At 36.9% G+C, this 19835-nt stretch overlaps 1 protein-coding gene across 1 annotated transcript; it reads left to right on the top strand.

The window, feature by feature from the left end:
• The first annotated feature begins 1151 nt into the window (after positions 1 to 1151).
• On the top strand, positions 1152 to 19634 carry adora2aa (adenosine A2a receptor a). Its single transcript, XM_056463444.1, has 3 exons — positions 1152 to 1476; positions 9228 to 9904; positions 18436 to 19634. Exons 2-3 carry the CDS (start codon positions 9570 to 9572, stop codon positions 19427 to 19429), a joined length of 1329 nt encoding a protein of 442 aa, XP_056319419.1. The 5' UTR covers positions 1152 to 1476; positions 9228 to 9569; the 3' UTR covers positions 19430 to 19634.
• Positions 19635 to 19835: the final 201 nt, after the last annotated feature.

Raw genomic sequence — 19835 nt, 5'->3', positions numbered from 1 at the left:
CCACCCAAACCGCTTTCATATCAATTATGCTCCTGTTCAACTCAAATGTTAATGCAATGGCAGACTGCAGGCACCTAAAAATAGCTCCTTGTGTCAAAGGATGTGACCATAAATAGGCCTTAAAAAGAATAGTTTACACATTTTATAAACTTCTACATTTTTCTTGACTGATAAAAATGCTATTATGTTAATGTATGCACAAGGAGGCCATTTTGCTTAACACAGTATTGTTTTGGATGTTTGGAAAGTTCTGTTACAAAATATATATAACAAAAGCAGTTCCTGTATCTTAGGATTTTTGCCATTTAATTAGCTAATTTAAATGAGTTTAATGAGTTATGTTGCTCGGCAGGGACAAATCCCTTTGTATGTTCAGATAGTGATCAACTGGGTTTTAGGAATAATTCATATAATATTTTAAAAAGAGGTTTATTTCTAGCCCCTTTCTGAACCGGAAATTTAAGTAACTGTAATGCATCTAGTTTGCCCTCCCATTTAGCTGGAAGGCTTTTCTAATCTTTGTCTTAAACTGTTTAACAGGTCATTTAAAACCAGCAAAAGGTCTGAGAAAAGGAGACGGTGGGTGTTCATGAGTTTACTTCTTACTCATTATTGTTATAAAGGATGGGTGTGTGATTAGTACAATTCTAAGATTAGATATGACGTCAGATGTTACATAGGGGAAAAATGTTGCATTTTTTCTTGAATGAGCCCAATTAATTGGCCTGCTTTCCAGCACAAAGCCCTATTGTCTGCCACGATTGATTTTTTTCTTTTCAATGTCGTGTAAATAGAACCCAGGTTGACCTAAATATGGCTGGCTTAGCTGTGGGGCTTGCTCTCTCAAGTTGTCCTTAAAGAAAGGTTGTGTACTGGGGAATAGGTTAAATTATATTTACTCGTTTATTTGCGTAGAAGAATATGATATTACGTGCAATTTGTACGTTTTTAACATAGTTAAGAACTATTTAAATCAGAATTTAAAGAGACAGTAATGTTTACATTGGGAAATCATGACGAAATAGTCGACACTAACCCGAGTGGCTAATTTGAATACTGCACGTACTTGTGCATAATCCATCCTTGACAGTTTCCTTTCATTTGAATGACAGAAGGGACGGCGCTCGCCGCTCAGTTGTTTCAGTGATACTTGAGCGCAGGGAGCAGAGGTATCATCAGTAAAGATTGGTTCGGTGTGGAATTAAAAGCCCCTGCCTCTGGATTGGTCAAGCCGCGGGCTCAGTGGGGGTCTTTATGTCTGTCATCCCTCAGTGCGCGCGACTGTGACCGAGCACTAGTCAGCCGCCTGAACGAACGCGCCGACAGAATCAATAACCAATCAAGAACCACTGACGGACAACACGGGTTTATATTTCTGCTTCACGGGGCTGCCTTTTCTTCCTTTGTTACGTTAATGGGATCCCCTGCTTATTATATTATTATATTCACTCTTTCCAGGAGTTGTCAAGTCTAACGGTAAGTTGAAACCAGCAACTAACTAATATGTTTACAACGCGAATTTGTTATTTCTTAACGTTAAACGTTGTGTCTAAGTTAAAAAAATTCTTACACAGCTTGTGTAGGCTGTTTATTATTTGAATCAAGCATTTAGGTGAAATTGTTTCTATTAAAGCGCGAATTTTTAAAGGCATCAATATTTCACTTCAAAACAAATGATTAACGTTACAAAACCACACCAATTATTTTACAGCTTTGTTATGTAGCTTTTGTGCAGCTACTTTAACTGTGAATACAAATTTAACGTGAATACAATTTACCATTTTATAAAGTTTATAAAGCGCAAGCTAGCATGGTAAGCCGTTTTAGTATGTACTCCTTAATATGAATTGGTATTTTTAAGTAGCCTACCTAGTAATCCACTTCGACAGCTTGCTTGTTATTTAAGTGCAGCTACTACTTGGCTAGTACTATTTTAATTATTAGTTACTCCTATACATTTAATTTCTTGTATAAAATAAATACTACAGTAATTGATAGTAAATAAACAAGTGTTTTTGAACCATACTATAGTAAAGTGCTGACTGCTGAATTAATCTGTTGTGGTAATTCTGTAGTTGCTATGGTAATACAACGACTATTGTAATAAACATAGTACTGTAGTTTTCTATAACAGAGTATGTTATTTTCAACACACCACAGTTTACTGTAGTAAAAAAAAAAGATTATTTGCAGATGCTGCAGCATGTTGTATACTATACATACATACACACACACACACACACACACACATATATATATATATATATATATATATATATATATATATATATATATATATATATATATATATATATATATTAGTATAGTACGGTACATTTTATTTATATATTATTAGATACTTAGATATAGCTAGATACTTAAAAGGTATTCTGTAAGCACAAATAAAATACGTATTTCACACTGGAGTGCATTATTTCTAATAACATTTGTAATTGAGCTTTAACCCAGAAAGCTTTCCATACAAGCAAAGTGTGTGTTCATAACATGCAACGTTAATGCTATTTTGCTGAAAGTGTAAGTGTTTTAATAACAGAGTTATGACTTTATTCTGTAGGCTGTTTTCTGTATGTTGCTAATATCAGCCCATAAAACAACGATTGTCCTGATTACTACAATTATAATGCATGGAAAGAGTTTAGTGAAATTTGCACAATTTACAATGCTAATATAATAATCATCATTTGAGGTAAAATATCAAATCTATACCTTAATTTCTGCAGTGTTTATACAATACAGTTTGTCAATGCAGTTTAACATAAAGCATCATGCAAAGAATAAATTCAATATTTGTAAAAGTCTTATATTTCATGTTTATATTATAGTTTATATTTCAAACTAATGCATGACTAAAAGACATTAGATTAATAATAAACCATATAATGATGATCTTGCCACAGTCGTTTTTTATGTTGATACATGTAAAGCTTTAAGAAAATATCGCATTCAGCTATTTGGATACAGATTAAGATGATTTTTTAAAACTTTTTGCTTCTCGCTTTAAGCAGTTTACAGTTTTTGCTGATGCTGGAGAACTAGAGGGAAATAATGCAATTTTTCATAACCAGGATTTTTGTACCTTCCAATCTTGTCCCACATTTGGCCTTTAACTTCATAACATCAAACAAATCATTAAACGTAGGAATCAAAAATAGGTTTTGAACTGAGAAATGAAGCGTTTTATGGTCATTTTTCATTTTATGATCCTATCAATCAGCTGAGGTAAAAAGAGTGAAGCGGTTATAAACCCATCATTCACACACAGCTGAAGTACATCTGTTTGTTCGGAGCCGTTTGGTCTGCACTGTTTGAATTGGTTTGTTTTCAAACCCTGATATTCTGGAGAGTGATTTAGTCCAGAGATGTTAGTATTATGAGGAACGAATGTGCTTCTGAGCCAGATATTTGTGACTGTGTTAGATGATGGATGGATTGAGACTGCGATTTTTTTATTTTTATTTTTTTCTTCCCATCATCCATCCACAAGAGTCCACTGTTGAGGCTGATCTTGGCACAGTCTGTCAAGGCACTTAAAGGGATAGTTCACCTAAAAAAATAACATTTGGTCATCATTTACTCAACATTTACTTATTTAAAACCTGTATGTGTTTCTTTCTTCTGTTGAACACAAAAGAAGATATTTTGAAGAAAAAACGAAAACCTGTAACCATTGACTGCCATAGTAGGAAAAGCAAATACTATGGAAGTCAATGGTTACAGGTTTTTGGTTTTCTTTTAAAAAATTTCTTTTGTGTTCAACAGAAGAAAGCAACACATCCACTTAAGCACAAATAAATAGCGAGTAAATTAGAATTTTTAGACAACATATTTAAAGACGAAAGACATTTTCAAACCACTTGAGTGTAAATAAATGATCAGGTCATTTTTATTTTTGGGTGAACTATCCCTTTAAATATTGTCTTCTTGCAGACACAAAGTGCTGATACCTGTAGACCACTGATCAAACAGATCAAAGGCTTCATTTCAGTGTTGTGGAGACCCGTCCCATTGTCATCCCCTAAATTCTCGCAGATGCATATCAATGGCTGTGAGGCTGAGCTTCAGGATCTGCTAGTTTATTGTTCTCTCACCTGTTTCTGCAATCATTTCTGCCTCCCCCACTTTATACGACAGTCACCAATTCACATTCTTTTCATTTTTGCTCTCTTTTTTTCAGGCAGAATCTCGTTTTGAGATATGTAGCTGTGATTGAGAACTGTCAAGTTGTCATAAAACATTTTTTAGCAGACGTTATTGCACGTTAAAGACTCTGAAGTTGTCAGTATGCTAATGTAGTCCTAAATGTTTGCAAAATTTGTTCAACAGATTAAAAAGATAAAATAAAAGAACAGAAAAAAACCTTGCAGGAGAAAACTAAAACATTGTTCACATACAGTTCAAATGGAAATTAAAATCTTTAAAAAATACATTTTAATTAAGTTTATACTGACCCTGGTATCTGTTGATTTAAAATTGTCCATAGTTCATAAGTGTTTGATGTTTGTGTAAGCTTTCAAATTGCATTCTGGAAAATGGATTTCTGTAAATGGTAAAAATGAATATCTTACTTGTATTGTCTGTGGCTGTCAGGGCTTGACATTAACACCCACCGACCTGCCAAATGCAGGTAGATTTCAACTATGGCGGGTTAGACAGCCCCACTGGCCACCTTGGCTGGTTAAAGTTTTACAATTTTAAATAGTAGTTTTTCTTAAAATTGGACCAGTGTGAGAGATGACCAAAAAAAAAACTTAGTGTGAGCAAAAGAAAGCAGGTATATACTGAATGAGAGGATGATCACGCGCAAGGTCAGACACAGGCGATTCTCACTCACTGATGAGAGCTTCAGTGTCGCACGCACGGCTGATGTGATGCACACAAGTGTTTAAAAGTTTGAAAAGGAAACCGTTCCTAGCGCAATAACTGCTGTTATTGGTTTTCTTTGAAATGCACTGGACAAAAAACGACGCTCGTGCACCCACAGTCCTGCTTTTTCATGAGCTCGAGATTTTTTTACATGTATTTTTTGTTAACAGCATCGGTCGCTGCTTTCGCTTTAACCATTTTTTGAACAGATTATTAATGGGCTTAATGTTAACTGTGTGCATGTAATCATCCTTTCATTATCGCACATGATACACTGAAAAAAGTGTTGCATGCAAAACTGTTGCAAACAATTTATTTGTGTTGAATTTACACAAACAAATTAAGTTTAATAATTTTCAACTTAATTTGTTTGTGTAAATTCAGCCCAAATAAATTGTTTACAACCACTTAACATAAAAAAATTGAGTAAATCCAAGGAATCATCTTTGAATAATTTTTTTCAGTGTATGTTTTTCATCTGCTTTCTTTTGCTTCGTTTTTTAAGCTAAGAATTGTTTCTTTTTTATGTATGTATCTTGGTGTGGTTAGAGAACAATGTTGAAAATCCTTAGTGTTGATCCCTGAAAAGTCATGTGAAATAAAAACTAATTGCAATTCGGCACTATGAAACCACAACCTGTTTACTCATGCTCATTGAACAAGGTCATATACAACACACGAAAATTGAAATTAGGGCTCGCAAAATTTAATAATCTCTGGTAGCCTACAGGCAGGCACTCGTCAGTTTTTGGTAGCCTAAATATTAATTTAAGTAGCCCAAATAGAAAATCCATTATTTATTAAATTAAAACACGTGAGAGTGACGAGTGTTTGTGTGCTTCAGTGCCGCTGTGTTATTTGAGAGGTAATTGTTTATAATGTGGCTTTTCTCCACTAAAATAGTGGATTTATTGCTGCCGTATCAGCAGCACATTACTTATTTTTATAGTAATATTTCTATATTTTTTATTTTCTTATTACAATAGAAGTTTTCAGTTCAATCATTTTTATTTCAAGTTTATTTGTTCAGTGCTTTTCGCAAAAATAATAATTTAATTATTTATAATAAACAGCAGGGCAACACAGTGGCTCACGGTTAGTACAGTCGCCTCACAGCAAGAAGGTTGCTGGTTCGAGTCCTGGGTGGACTAGTTGGCATTTCTGTGTGGAGTTTGCATGTTCTTCCCGTGTTCACGTGGGTTTCCTCTGGGTGCTCCGGTTTCCCCCACAGTCCATGCCCTATAGGTGAATTAAATAAACTAGATTTGCCGTAGTGTATGAGTGCGAGTATGAATGAGTGTGTATGGGTGTTTCTCAGTACTGGGTTACAGCTGGAAGGACATCCGCTGCGTAAAAAATATGCTAAAATAGTTGCCGATTCATTCCACTGTGGCGACCTCTGAAATAGAGACTAAGCCAAAAGGACATGAATGAATAAATACACAGCATCATCATTAAAAAAAAAATCAATTACATGTTTCCAGACTTTTAAAAATATATTGAATATAATCTTCATTGCACATAATTTACTTTTAACGCTAATCATTTTTAATATGTGCACCAAAAATACTGTGTGTATGAAAACGGCGTGTAAACGCAGGGAAGCAGCTGTTTTCTCATGTTTTCCAGAGGTGAGTAACCTCAGTGAGTCTCTCAGCAGTGTGGGAACACTCCAGGGTAAATAGCACAGACTCTTCAGAATGACTTCCCATAAACACTAAAACAAAAGAAGAGCTTCTGGCCATCAACGTTCAGTGTCTGCTCAGTGTAAGGCCTGAAATCCACTTCAGCTTTCTTTTGTGCTCGCTTGTGTTTCTTAACCTTGCAAGGTGCTCTCTCGCCATTTGTGTTTACAAGAAAGCGCTTTGCATCTGGAAAAGCTCAGTATTATTACTGAGTTAATGTTGACAGAGTCATAATTTGATTGTGAGATCATGGGATAATCTTATTGCTAATATATATTACTTGTGCTGCTTCTTTGCCCTTTGAATTGGTGCTGTAAACTCTATTGTTGTCAGTAGCTACGTTTCCATCCACCTATTTTTATGCACATTTTGGAGATGTGCATAAAAAAATCGGTTAATGGAAACAGCAAGAGGTAGTGCTGTCACCTCACAGCAAGAAGGTTGCTGGTTCGAGCCTCGGCTGGGTCAGTTGGCATTTCTATGTGGAGTTTGCATGTTCCTCCGGGTGGTCCAGTTTAACCCACAAGTCCAAAGACATGTGGTATAGATGAATTGGGTAGGCTAAATTGTTCGTAGTGTATAAGTGTAAATGAATGTGTTGGCGGTTCATTCCGCTTTGGTGACCCCCAGATTAATATAGGGACTAAGCCCAAAAGAAAATGAATGAATGAAACAGCAAGATGCGCATCAATTTTGAAAAACGTTTTCGCATAATTGAGTAAAATAAACGTTTTATTTGAGAAGAAGAGATGCACATAAACTACGATGTAAACACTTTTACCGAACAAATTCCAGTATGCGCATTAAAAAAGTCATTTGATTTTGTTAAAAGAGATCATGTGATGATAAAAATGTGTGTGAATGGACAAACCAGCAGGCTGAGCTCATTGTAAAACATCTGAAATGTTGTTTTGGCCAATCTAAAATGCCAGTATTAGTGTTATTATATTATTAATGACATCCAGAACTGTCAAGAGCATCTGTGCTCCTCGTCTCAGGCCTTCAAATACCACCACGTGTTCATTGCGTGTCGACATTTGTCTTCTGAGGCGCAAGTAATTTATTAAATAAAGAAAAGATTGACGCAGCTTCTCCTACCGCAGCAAATTCCATTTTAACTGTTGATATTTGGCGCCAGTTAATCAGGAAGTCAGGATTTTGTTCTCTTTGACTCGTTGGATGGAAACGCTGCTTCATTTACACATCTAATTATATATAATATTCCAGTTTTGCACATAAATTTAATTAGCATTTTTGGATGGAAACATAGCTATTGTCAGCAGTAATAATGATTAAAATAGTTGATATGACCAAAAAAAAGTATCTTGTATCTTTTTCTTTTTTTTAAATTGTGTTTTAACAATACAATCATATTAACCATAACAACAGATAACATTAATTACAATAATAAACCAGGAAAATTATATAAAATAGTAATAAAATAAGATACTAAAAAAACAGGGTACAGAGGCAAACTATCAAATTAAATAAGATTTACAAAGTCTTTATAAAATTTCAGTTTTTACACTTTTTTTGCTGTAAACATTTTGTAAAGTACTAATTAAACCATTTAAGTTACAAAGAAAATCCTGCAAATTAGGTAACGATGAAGAAAATTTACATTTGTGAACATAATATTTACCCAATAAAATAAATAAATTGGCTAGAAATTCTATGTTCTGTTTGTCAAAAGAAAAGTAACAAATTATATCACACATGGAAAATCAAGGTTCAACTTACATTTTGATGTAAAAAAGATGAATAACTCAGACCAAAACACTTTAACGTGTGGGCATTTGACAAAAAGATGATCAATCGATTTGATATTTGAGTTACAGAAGACACAATTTGAATTAGGATTACCAAATTTAGACACAATCTCATTTGTAGGGTAGATATTTTTGTATTTACACTTTTAAATATAATTCTTTAACTTTGTTGGAAACACAAAATTTGTCAAGTCAAGCTTTTTTCCAATTAATTTTATCTACAGTATTAGAGAATTCCAAAGAAATTTCCACCTTGGAATGATTCTTTACTTTGACTGAAGCACATTTCTTATATTTTTACTACTTCGTTTTAGGTCATAAATGCATTTATTTCAACTAAAAACATTGGTTCTTTTTTTAACACTCACTTAAAATGACAAGTGGCATTTCATTAAATGAGCAAGGCCATTAGGTATGGCCTTAATCATAGTATGAAGTTCTTTATGAATAACAGGGAAATTATATTTAACCATAAAATCATTATATGAATAGAAGTTCGCTTGTGGATCAAGTAAATCACAAAGATAATTAATAACTTTTTCATGCCAATTCTTATAAAAAAAACGATTTATTCTTCACTAAGATGCTTTCATTGTTCCATAGCTTCACTTTGTGCGGGGAGAAATTGTGAACGAAACATATTTTCCACGCCAAAAGAGCCTGTTTATGAAATTTAGAGAGTTTTATAAAGAGTTTGGATTGAGAAAAACTACAAGTTAACAAAAAATTTGAGACCTCCAATCTTTTTATAATTATTACGTGGGATAAAGTACCAAATTGAATCTAGGGAATTAGCACAGTTTTTAATCCAATTTACTTTGAAAGTGTATCTTGTATCTGTTTTTATCTTCTGAGACTGATGACATTATTTGGATTCTTCTTTCTGCAGGGAATGCAGTGCAGTACTGAATGTTATAGAAAAAAGGCCAAGGAACACATGTAACGTCGACTGGACAATCGCATGGGATCATAATGGATTTTTATTTGTTCATTAGTTTTTATTTACCACTCAATCACTCTAAAAGATCTGAGGCGAAATTCTCATGTCTATTAATTTAAATTTTTGCACAGTTCCAATTGGCAGTTCAACAGGCTGAAAGATTCTTATTTCTGTTACAAACACATCGGTTTAAAGTCTTCTGGTAGGGCTGACACCGAGTTGGCTGTTGCGTGGAGCTGCAGCTATGTACATTGAGGCGGGGCATGGTCCTTTCTCCCTAGCGACCTCACCATGCTGAAAAATGTTTTCGATGTGTTGTACATGATTCTGGAGCTGCTGATTGCCCTGCTCTCGGTCCTGGGCAACGTGCTGGTCTGCTGGGCAGTGGGCCTCAACAGCAACCTCCAGAGCATCACCAACTTCTTTGTTGTTTCTCTGGCCGTGGCGGACATCGCGGTGGGTGTGCTGGCCATCCCCTTCTCCATCGCCATCAGTACCGGTTTCTGTGCCAATTTCTATGGTTGCCTGTTCATCGCTTGCTTCGTCCTTGTGCTGACCCAGAGCTCCATATTTAGTCTTCTGGCCATCGCCATTGACCGCTACATTGCCATCAAGATCCCGCTTAGGTGAGTGAAGAGTGCTGTAAGACAATCATTGTATTTTATATGTTTAATGGGTTTATGATTACATTTTATGGTTCATATTTTTCATATCACCTCTGGGAAATAGTTCTGGCCGTTCTGACACTTGTTTGAAAGTCCCCAGCGAGGCTTTTAACTAGCTTAATGAGGATTCTGTTTTCTGGCTGAACTGCATTTTTGGATCATCAAACCAGCTAGACAAGAATAAGTGCACGTTTAAACCAGCCTTTGTTACTTTGCTGTTTTGTTTTTGAGGTGACCTTGGTCAAAAGTGACCTAAATCTAAAATTCAATCTAAAAAAATTCAAAGTTATTTTAAAAATCTGGCAGAGAGACCATCTAAGAACAGAACACCAATTTAGTCTGTGTGAAATCACAATGTACAATGTTTATTTTGCTAATGCACATTGTTATTCATTAGGTGAAAAAAAAAGTTTGTTTTGGTAATCTTCAATCAAAGTCTGACCATTTGCTTCCATGTTTGGAGTGGTGGTCCTTCTCCTGTTGACGTCAGTTTAATGGCTTCAACTGCAATATTCTTAACATCGACTCTTTTACCATTAGTTTGCTGTGAGTGAATGATGCACTATAAGAAAGTCCCACCACCCTACTCCATATTCCATTTCAGTTGGAAGTACATGACCATACTGAAATAAAACTCTCTGCAACTTCCGGTTGACACATAGACTTTAAGCTGTTGTTTATAGCTGAAAACCAGCTAGAGCCAGTTAAAAGCTGGAATACCAGCTGAGAGCAACAAACAAACAGGATGGCTTATTTTTATTAGCTGGTCTCGCTGAAATAGTAATTAAAACCCTTTATAACCCCTTTCACACATACAGACCTTTCCAGAAAATTACCGGCAATTTATCGGAGAGGGATCATGTGTGAGCAGGACCTTTTTGAAAATACCGGTAAATTCGTTCCGGCAATTTTCTGGAAAGAGAACTTGTAAATTACCGGTAATTTGCTGGAATGCTGCGCTGTGTGAGCGCAAAAGGAAAATTGCTGGAAAGAGTGCATTCACGATTATAACGCGCTGACGTGAGACGTCTACTTCAACCAATCAGAACATTCAGACGCCTTCCAGACACATTTAGCTGCTAGATGTCAGTCAGGTAACGTTTTTATGTTCCTTCTTAATGCCAACTGTGGAAAAAATTATCGATAAAATGCTTGGGATAAACCGGTGTTTGTTTACCTTCAAGCTCTGCTTCAGTTGCTTGACGCGTGTGCACGTGAAGGAGCCAGTGAGCACCAGCACACACAAATATTATGTACCATCAACAAAAGCCCGACCTCTTCTATGTTTACAAATACAAGAGCAGCCATTTAGAGGTCATTTCGTGTTAATGATGATTTTAATAATGATTTTGGAATGGATGTTAGAATGGTCTTTTCCGGAAAAATTCCAGAACGTCCTTTCCTGTGTGAATATCGCTTTTTTGATTTTACCAGTAAAGTCATTCAGGTACTTTTCCGGATATTTACCGGTATCACTGTGTGAAAGGGGCTTATAACCATCTTTATCAGGTTTGAACATAAACTAAGCCCTTATCAGACTGGCTTCAATGTTTTTCAGCAATAAAACAAGCTTGAGCCAATATGGCAATATATGCTGGTTTAAGATGATCCTTTAGCAAGTCGTTTGCTACAAAATTACAAAAACTCCTATAAAACAAGCCTGGGAGGATGAGTAAGAGAAGCAAACGAGCCTAGACTGGTTCGATGTTTTTTCATCAGGGAAACCATTAAGGAAATTCAGGGAGGTTTAATCTGGCTGTGACTAAAATCCTAGTAAATCCACTAACACAAGCACGAGCAGGCTGGGAGATCATTGAAAACAAGTCAACTAACTTAAATATTATTGTTTTTCACATGAGATTAATACTGGTTAAAGGTGGTCTTCAACTGGACTTGCTGAAATGTAACCAAAACCCCTTGATAACCAGAATGACCAAACTCCCCAGGAAACCAGCAGAAGCTTCCTTAAAGGGCCATGAATCCCCCCCCCCCCTCTTTTTTTTCTCTCAGAGTGTGTTTTCACATCTCTAGCTTGAAAAAAGTCAGGAAAATGGGTGAGTCCAGCTTTGTTTAGGTGGGAGTGTCAAGTATTTTTGTAATGAATTAATTAATACGCATTGGACTCAGTGTGCAAGGTTTGTGTACGTGACGGTGTACGTGTCGTATATGAACACGAAAACAAATGCATACAAACATTTCGGACTTCAGTGTGCAAATAACTTAAGGTCTGTCTTTAAAAACTGAAAAAGTACTTCTGATGATACTAACTAACTTTTCCATTTGAATAAACATAAACAAAGAACTCTGATCACACACTTACCAAATTCGTAGAGACAGGACAATCAACACCAAATGAACCCCATCTTTTTTTAAAAGAAGACAAGTGGCAAATCCAGATTTTACCATTTCCAAATTTGAAAAGCTCTCGGGGAAAAATGTTCCTTACAAACATATTTTTGTTGCGTGTTAGCAGACCACTGTAATCCAACTGCTTGGGTCCCCACGTGAGCTGTGCTGTCATCATGGGGAAATAGAAACAAAACTTGTTTCGGCACATTTAAAAACACAGACGACCCATGTCTCAGAACAATTCTTCTACTACTTGATTGAATTACAATTGGCAACAACATGGCGTCCCTCTAAACACTGTAACAGAAAAAAACAGTCTTCGAAGCTATATCATGCATATTAATGAAGTTGCATCTCGTTCACAATAGAGAGCGTTGATGGGTTCGAACCAAGTCTTTCTCATGAATTAATGCTGAAAACTCAATGACGTGACTTTGTACCAGCTTGTACAGACAGCACAACACAATGATCTCATCGCCGTGATGTTGCTTCAAAATTCATTTTTATACCGGAAGAATGAATTTGCTCAAAACAACGCAAAAACAACCAATTTTCACTTGTTAGCTAAATACATGTGTCCTAATAGTGTTTTTGGCAATGTGGGACATGTATATGACTGTCAACATCTTAAAAATGTGTTTTGGTGTTTCATGACCCTTTAAGATGTGTTTCCAAATGGGAAACCACCTTTGGCCATTGTGGAGATTGGTGCTAGTGAAAACTGGTCTTTTCTAGAACCACACATGGCACTGTTTCCATTTGTCAGGCCAACATGAAGTGAATATATGGTCCCAGTAATAGGACACACTGTGTTTCTCCAGTAAAGATTTTTGGCTATTTTTTGGCAGAATATAATTCAAGAATTAAGCAAGGTCTCCTCTTTTGATTTTGAGACAGATTTTGGACATAATAAGTCCTCTTAAATCTTATTTACTCTGGAATGTTTTTGTTAATAGTTTGCAAAGATTTCCTCAGCAAGTGTTCACTTCAGTTTTTAAGTCTTTGATACATGCTAGTTTTTCAGTTGAGCAATGTTCAGAATGACCAGCTAACACGCTAATAGAGACTTGGTCAATGTTGGGATAATAGTATCTCGTTCTGTTTTGGAATAGTCAGTTCTGCTGGAGTTAGGGAGATATTGTGATAGACCACGTGTGTGCGTCCACGTCCTGTCAGCAGGTTTGGGGTGGGGGATGATAATGTTTTCTCATTGTGGCTCATTGAACTTCCACATCTGGAGAATGAAACAAATAGAGGCCAAGGAACTCAGCTGTTCTCCCACACTGGCCCAAAATGAGACCCTGAAAATAGATTTCTGTTCCAAGCGCTGACATTTCTGAGCACATTCTTGCTTCTTAAGTGCTCCAATGGGAGAGTTTGCTGGAAATACTGTGAATGGATGCTAGGATCATTAGCACTGTAGTCGTGTCAGAGCTGTTCTAATGCAGTGCTCGTATTGTGCCAGAATAACCATAATTATGTGGAAATATCTGAGCTTTTTTTATATAAAAATTATTTAAAAAAACGAAGCATACAAGGTATTAAAGTGATGGGAAAACTATGAACTGTTTTAAATATTTGAAATACTTAAAGGAATGAAACACCAAACACACTTTTTTTTTAGATGTTGACAATCATATTTGTGTCCTACGCTTCTAAAAACACTATTAGGACACATGAATTTCACAGAAAAGTGAAAATAGGGTGCTTTTGCGTTATTTCGAACATTCATTATTTTAAAACATAATTTTTAAAGCTACGTAACGGCGATTAGATCCTTGCATGTAATCTAGCGTGGAGAGTGGATGTCTGTAACTGCGAGTACATCGTGACGTCTCTGAGTGTGCAGCATTAATTCATGAGAAAGACTTGGTTCAAACCAAGCTGTGCGCTCTATTGTGAATGAGGTGCAACTTCATTAATATGCATGATAACTTCGCCGAAAGTTTTTACTTGTTTTTTTACAATGTTCAGATGGCAGAGAGATGCCACGTTGTGTTGCCAAAACAAGTGGAAGAACAAGAATTTGGAGACATGGGTCATCAGTGTTTTGTTAAAATGTGCTGCAGCGAAGGTTTTGTTTTCATTTCTCCGCTATGAGAGCGCAGCTGGACTCACGTGTGGATTACAGTGCACGCGACAGAAATACGTTTATAAGGAAAAATCTTTACCTGAGAGCTTTTCGCATCTGGAAATGGTGAAATCCGGATTTGCCGCTCGTCTCCTTTTAAAATTGACATGGCTCCAGTTGGTGGTGATTGTCCTGTCTCTACAGATTTGGTAAGTGCGTGTGATTGGTGTTCGTTGTTTGCTTATTCAGAGGCAAAGTTAGTTCATATCGTCAGCAGTATTCTTTCAGTTTTTAAAGACATACCTTAGTCAAAATGATTTAGTTACTAAGTTAACAGTACGTTAATATCACTGGAGTATAATAGTACGATATTATAGACTGAAAGATCCGCTGTAAATGCTGCTCTCTGAATGTAAAAATGTTAACACCGCAATCAAACTATTACCATCGTGTAGGATTTTCGCTGCATTTTGTGATAGGATAGTCTATACACACACGGCTTTCTGACGCTATCTACTGAGTGCATCTAAGTTACCGAGAAATGCTGAGGTTTTTTCTCCCATTCGCTGTGCGGTATGAAACACTTCATTAAAATAACAGTCTTCCAGCAGTTACTCGCATACAAGAACTCGTTTGTCACATGGGGGCATGCATGAAATGTTCCTGAATGAAAATGAAAGTGCCAACCTGCAGTTAAAGTCGAAAAATTTATAATTTGACAAACAATTCAATTACTGTTGTCCATGTAAACACAGTCACTGTCTTTCTCCCCTGTGTCTGTGTTTGTTTTGCCTCTGTGAAAATCAGCAGGTGCTCAAACAGAAACTCCCATTTATATTCAAAACCTTCCCTCTTTCCCTCCCCCGTCACTCCCACTTGAACAGAGCTGGACACACCCACTTTCTTGACTTTTTTTGATCTAGAGGTGTGAAAATACCCTGCTGAGACGGGAGTTTTGTGGCCCTTTAATTAACTTGTGATTGTGGATATATTTAGAAAATTACTGTAAAATAGCAATTGTAAGATAAAACATGTTCAGCATGAGACATAAAAATGTTAGGGTGCCTGTGAAGTCAAATAAAACATGTTTTTTGAAGTATCAGTATGTTAACCTTAAGGATATTTATAAACTCCAAAACAGTGTAAAAGCTGCAATAAGAAGATATGAACATATTGTCACTTCTGCCTAAATAGATCAACAATTATTTTGACATCACCTCATACTTCAGTTTCTAATCCAATCTTCTGGCCAATTAAATGCTCTCTAGTATCTGACATTCATCCTCATGTCCCACTTTAAGACACAATAGCTCTATGCGCTTGACCACAACAACTCTCACTGACAGAGCTGTGAGAAAAAGTATTGCTATTGTCTATTTTTGGGCTACTGTTGTTGTCATGTTTCAGTTAAAATAACGTCACACATTGAACCAAACATTGCAAAGCACTTTTGTAAGACATTAAAGTCAGCGTGAACTGGAAGTTGCTGGGACTTATCACTATGTTGATGTACAGTTAAATTCAGAATTATTAGCCCCCCTTTGAATTTTTTTATCTTTTTTAAATATTTCCCAAATTATGTTAAACAGAGCAAGGAAAGTTTCACAGTATGCCTGAAAATATTTTTTCTTCTGGAGAAAGTCTTATTTGTTTGATTTCGGCTAGAATAAAAGTGGTTTTAAATTTTTTTAAAGCTATTTTTAGGTCAAAATTATTAGCCCCTTTAAGCTATATTTTTTCGATTGTCTACAGAACAAACCATCGTTATACAAATCTTGCCTAATTACCCTAACCTGCCTAGTTAACCTAATTAACCTAGTTAAGCCTTTAAATGTCACTTTAGGCTGTTTAGAAGTGTCTTGAAAAATATCTAGTCAAATATTATTTACTGTCATCATGGCAAAGATAAAAGAAATCAGTTATTAGAAATGAGTTATTAAAACTATTATGTTTAGAAAGGTGTTGAACAAATCTTCTCTACGTTAAACAGAAATTGGGGAAAAAAATAAACGGGGGCTAATAATTCAGGGGGGCTAATAATTCTGACTTTAACTATGCTTTCAACTGAAACAGAATATTAAATAGGGGATGGGGCTTTCGTTTTGGTGCATCATTCACTCAAAGCAAACTAACGGTATGAGAGTGTATGCAGTTGCCATAGAAGCGCTCATTGACGTCAACAGAAGGACTGGCAATGCAAAAATGGAAGCAAATTGTCAGACTTTCATTCAAGATTTCTTATACAAACAATTTTTTTCTGTGGATTAACTTGCAGAGATTAATTATATACCTTAAGAATAATAATGTGGTCTAGCAAAACACATTGTACAATTTGATTTCATGCAGTCAGAAGAATATAACTACGGTACATTACGAGATATAAAGTCACAGTTGCAACTAATAAAAATGTAACTATGTGACAGAGCGGGAAACTGGGATCAGGGGAGAACAAAATGATGGCGTACTTGATAGCACCTAATATACTTGCAATTACGTAAGTAAGTAAGTAATGTGCATTTATCCTGTATGGCCATACACCCAAAGCGCTTCACAATCATGAGAGCAGGGTCTCTCCACACCACCAGGTCATAATGGGTAAGGGCCGATGGGGGGGATTTTGGCTAGGACACCGGGGTTACAACAAACTACTCTTTTACGAGAAGTGCCATGGGATTTTTAATGACCACAGAGAGTCAGGATTTCGGTTTAACGTCTCATCTGAAAGATGGTGCTCACTGATTGTAAAGTGTCCCCTTCACTTTACTGGGGCATTAGGACTCACACAGACCACTGGTTGAGTGCCACTGCTGGCCTCACTAACACCACTTCCAACAGAAACCTAGTGCTCCCATGTGGTCTTCAATCCAGGTACTAACCAGGTTCAGCCCTGCTTAGCTTCAGAGAGTAACCGGTCTTGGGCTGCAGGGTCATACGACTATAAAAAAACTAAATTGTGAATATTGTAACACTAACAGCTGGGATTGTAAATTGAGAATTGAAATACGCAGCAAGAAGATCCAGAGACTGAGGAGGACATTAAAGTTGTTTTCCTATAGGAAATTCATGATTGCATAACTCCAGCATGATGAGAACTGTTTTTAAGAGGTGTTCAAGTTTACAGCCATGCTGCCATTTGTTTACTTTTGTCAGTACTTTGAACCTTTTAGATGTGCAGTCTAGACAATGTGGAACAAACATTTATGGCCAGGGAATTTAAAAATGTCAATGTCAATTTTATTTATATAGCACTATTTAACACAACCAGAGGTTGACCAATGTGCTGCACTGTACAAATCAAAACAGATAAAAACAAATAAAAATATAAAATTATAGCTAAAACAGACAATTTTCACTGATCAAATGCCAAATCAAAGAGGTACCTAGATTTCAACCTAGATTTAAAAACAGACAGGGATGAAACAGGTCTGATACAGAGGGGCAGAGCATTCCACAACCTAGGACCAGCTACTGCGAAGGCACAGTCACCTCTACATTTCAGCCTCGACTTAGGGATGCATAACAGTCTCTGGTTAGATGACCGAAGAGACCCACCAGGCTGATGCTCAATGAACATTTCTGACAGATAAGAAGGTGCCATGGCATTTGGAGATTTAAAAGCCAAGAGAAGCATTTTAAAAGTAACTCGATAGTGCACAGGCAGCCAGTGCAGTGAGCGTAAAGTTGGGGTAATGTGGTCATGTTTCTTGGTACCTGTTTAAAGCCTTGCAGCAGCATTTTGAACTAATTGTAACCGGGATAAGGTTTTCTGACTAATCCCAAAGTATGAGTTACAATCGTCCAATCTAGTGGTAATAAAAGCATGGATTATTTTTTTCAAAAATTTTTTAAAAGTCGAAGCTGAAAGAAGCAGGATTTGACCACTGCATTTATCTGTTTGTCAAAGCTCAAGCCATCGTCCAGAATAACACCCAGATTTTTTACCCAGGGCTTCATAGAAAAACATAATTTTTCTGGATTGATTATTGATGCTCTGGAAGAGTTTGACAGGCCAAAAAACAAACAAAAAAAAACATGCTTCTTCTTTCAACCTGATTTTCTTTCACTCTTCCAGATACAACAGCCTCGTAACTGGGCAGCGCGCCAGAGGCATCATCGCGATCTGCTGGGTACTGTCAGTTATCATTGGTCTAACACCTATGCTGGGCTGGCACAAAACCCGCTCACAAGCGGCCCAAAATGGCACTTGCCCACCCGGCATGATGGAGTGTTTGTTCGAGGAGGTGGTGGTCATGGACTACATGGTCTACTTCAACTTCTTTGCCTGCGTTCTGGTGCCTCTGCTCCTCATGCTGGCCATTTACCTACGCATCTTTATGGCTGCGCGCCACCAACTCAAATGCATTGAGTCCAAAGCCATCCCGTGTGAACTCAAGTCCCGCTCCACCCTACAGAAAGAAGTCCATGCGGCGAAATCGCTAGCCATCATCGTTGGTTTGTTCGCCGTTTGTTGGTTGCCCCTTCACATCATCAACTGTTTCACTCTGTTCTGCCCTGAATGTGATCGGCCGCCTGCTCTGATCATGTATCTGGCTATAATCCTCTCACACGCAAACTCAGTGGTCAATCCCTTTATTTATGCCTACCGCATACGAGAGTTCAGACAAACTTTCCGGAAGATCGTCCGATATCATATTTTGGGCAGAAGGGAGCCTCTTTCTTGCAACGGAAGCACTCGTACTTCAACCCGAACGAGCGTAGCGGATTCGCTCCGGATTAAAGTCAACGGTCTGGTGCGAGAACTGTATGCAGAGCAGAGCAGCACTACCAGCAGCTGTGAAAGTGCTGAACCCGGACATACACACAGAACAGTAAGCACTGAAAACTCCATTTTAGACAACCAGCCAATAGAAATCAGTAATTCCCACAGACACACGGCACAGAGGCATCCGGAGTCGCCGCTCACAGGGAATAATGAGGGCCTTGAGTGCAGGAAGCATGCTGGATTTGACGTTACGGATGGGAAGGACTTGTCCTCGCCGCTTCATATTAAATCAGCTCTGTATGTACAGACAGATCACTGTGTTGAACTCACAGAGGTTTCCTGATGAATAATACTTTCTTATTAGTGGATTGGAATGATTATTTATTTGTTGCTCAAAGAACAGTACGCTGAAATATGAATGATGAATATTTTTCGATGTGGCATGTGTGGACCTTTTGAAGCTCAGCACAGAGAACAGTTTGATGTTGTAATGTAATAATGTAATGTAAAAAATATTAAAGAGCAAGACATGGCTGACTGAAATGAAATTTCACTGAGATTTACTGTAATTTTTAAAACCAAAACAAAGCTTTTCATGCACTTTGGCCATTCATTTACATGAAAACGTTGTTTTTGGTACGACAACACAAACGTTTGACAAGTATTTCAAAGTGCAAATTTTGTAAAGTGTTTTAATGTCTGTGTGCAGGTTTGTCAAAATGGTGACGTCATGCGTGTCCGCTTGTTCA

Source organism: Danio aesculapii, chromosome 8 (genome assembly GCF_903798145.1).
Source record: "Danio aesculapii chromosome 8, fDanAes4.1, whole genome shotgun sequence".
Classification (NCBI taxonomy): Eukaryota; Metazoa; Chordata; class Actinopteri; order Cypriniformes; family Danionidae; genus Danio; species Danio aesculapii.
This window is presented reverse-complemented; position numbering and strand designations above follow the sequence as displayed.

What these genes read in the sequence shown, in the direction of transcription:
- adora2aa (XM_056463444.1), top strand. Translation starts at nt 9,570, where the DNA reads ATGCTGAAAAATGTTTTCGATGTGTTGTACATGATTCTGGAGCTGCTG. An exon ending in GCCATCAAGATCCCGCTTAG is followed by an intron (nt 9,905 to 18,435) that starts GTGAGTGAAGAG and finishes TCACTCTTCCAG; the next exon opens with ATACAACAGCCTCGTAACTG.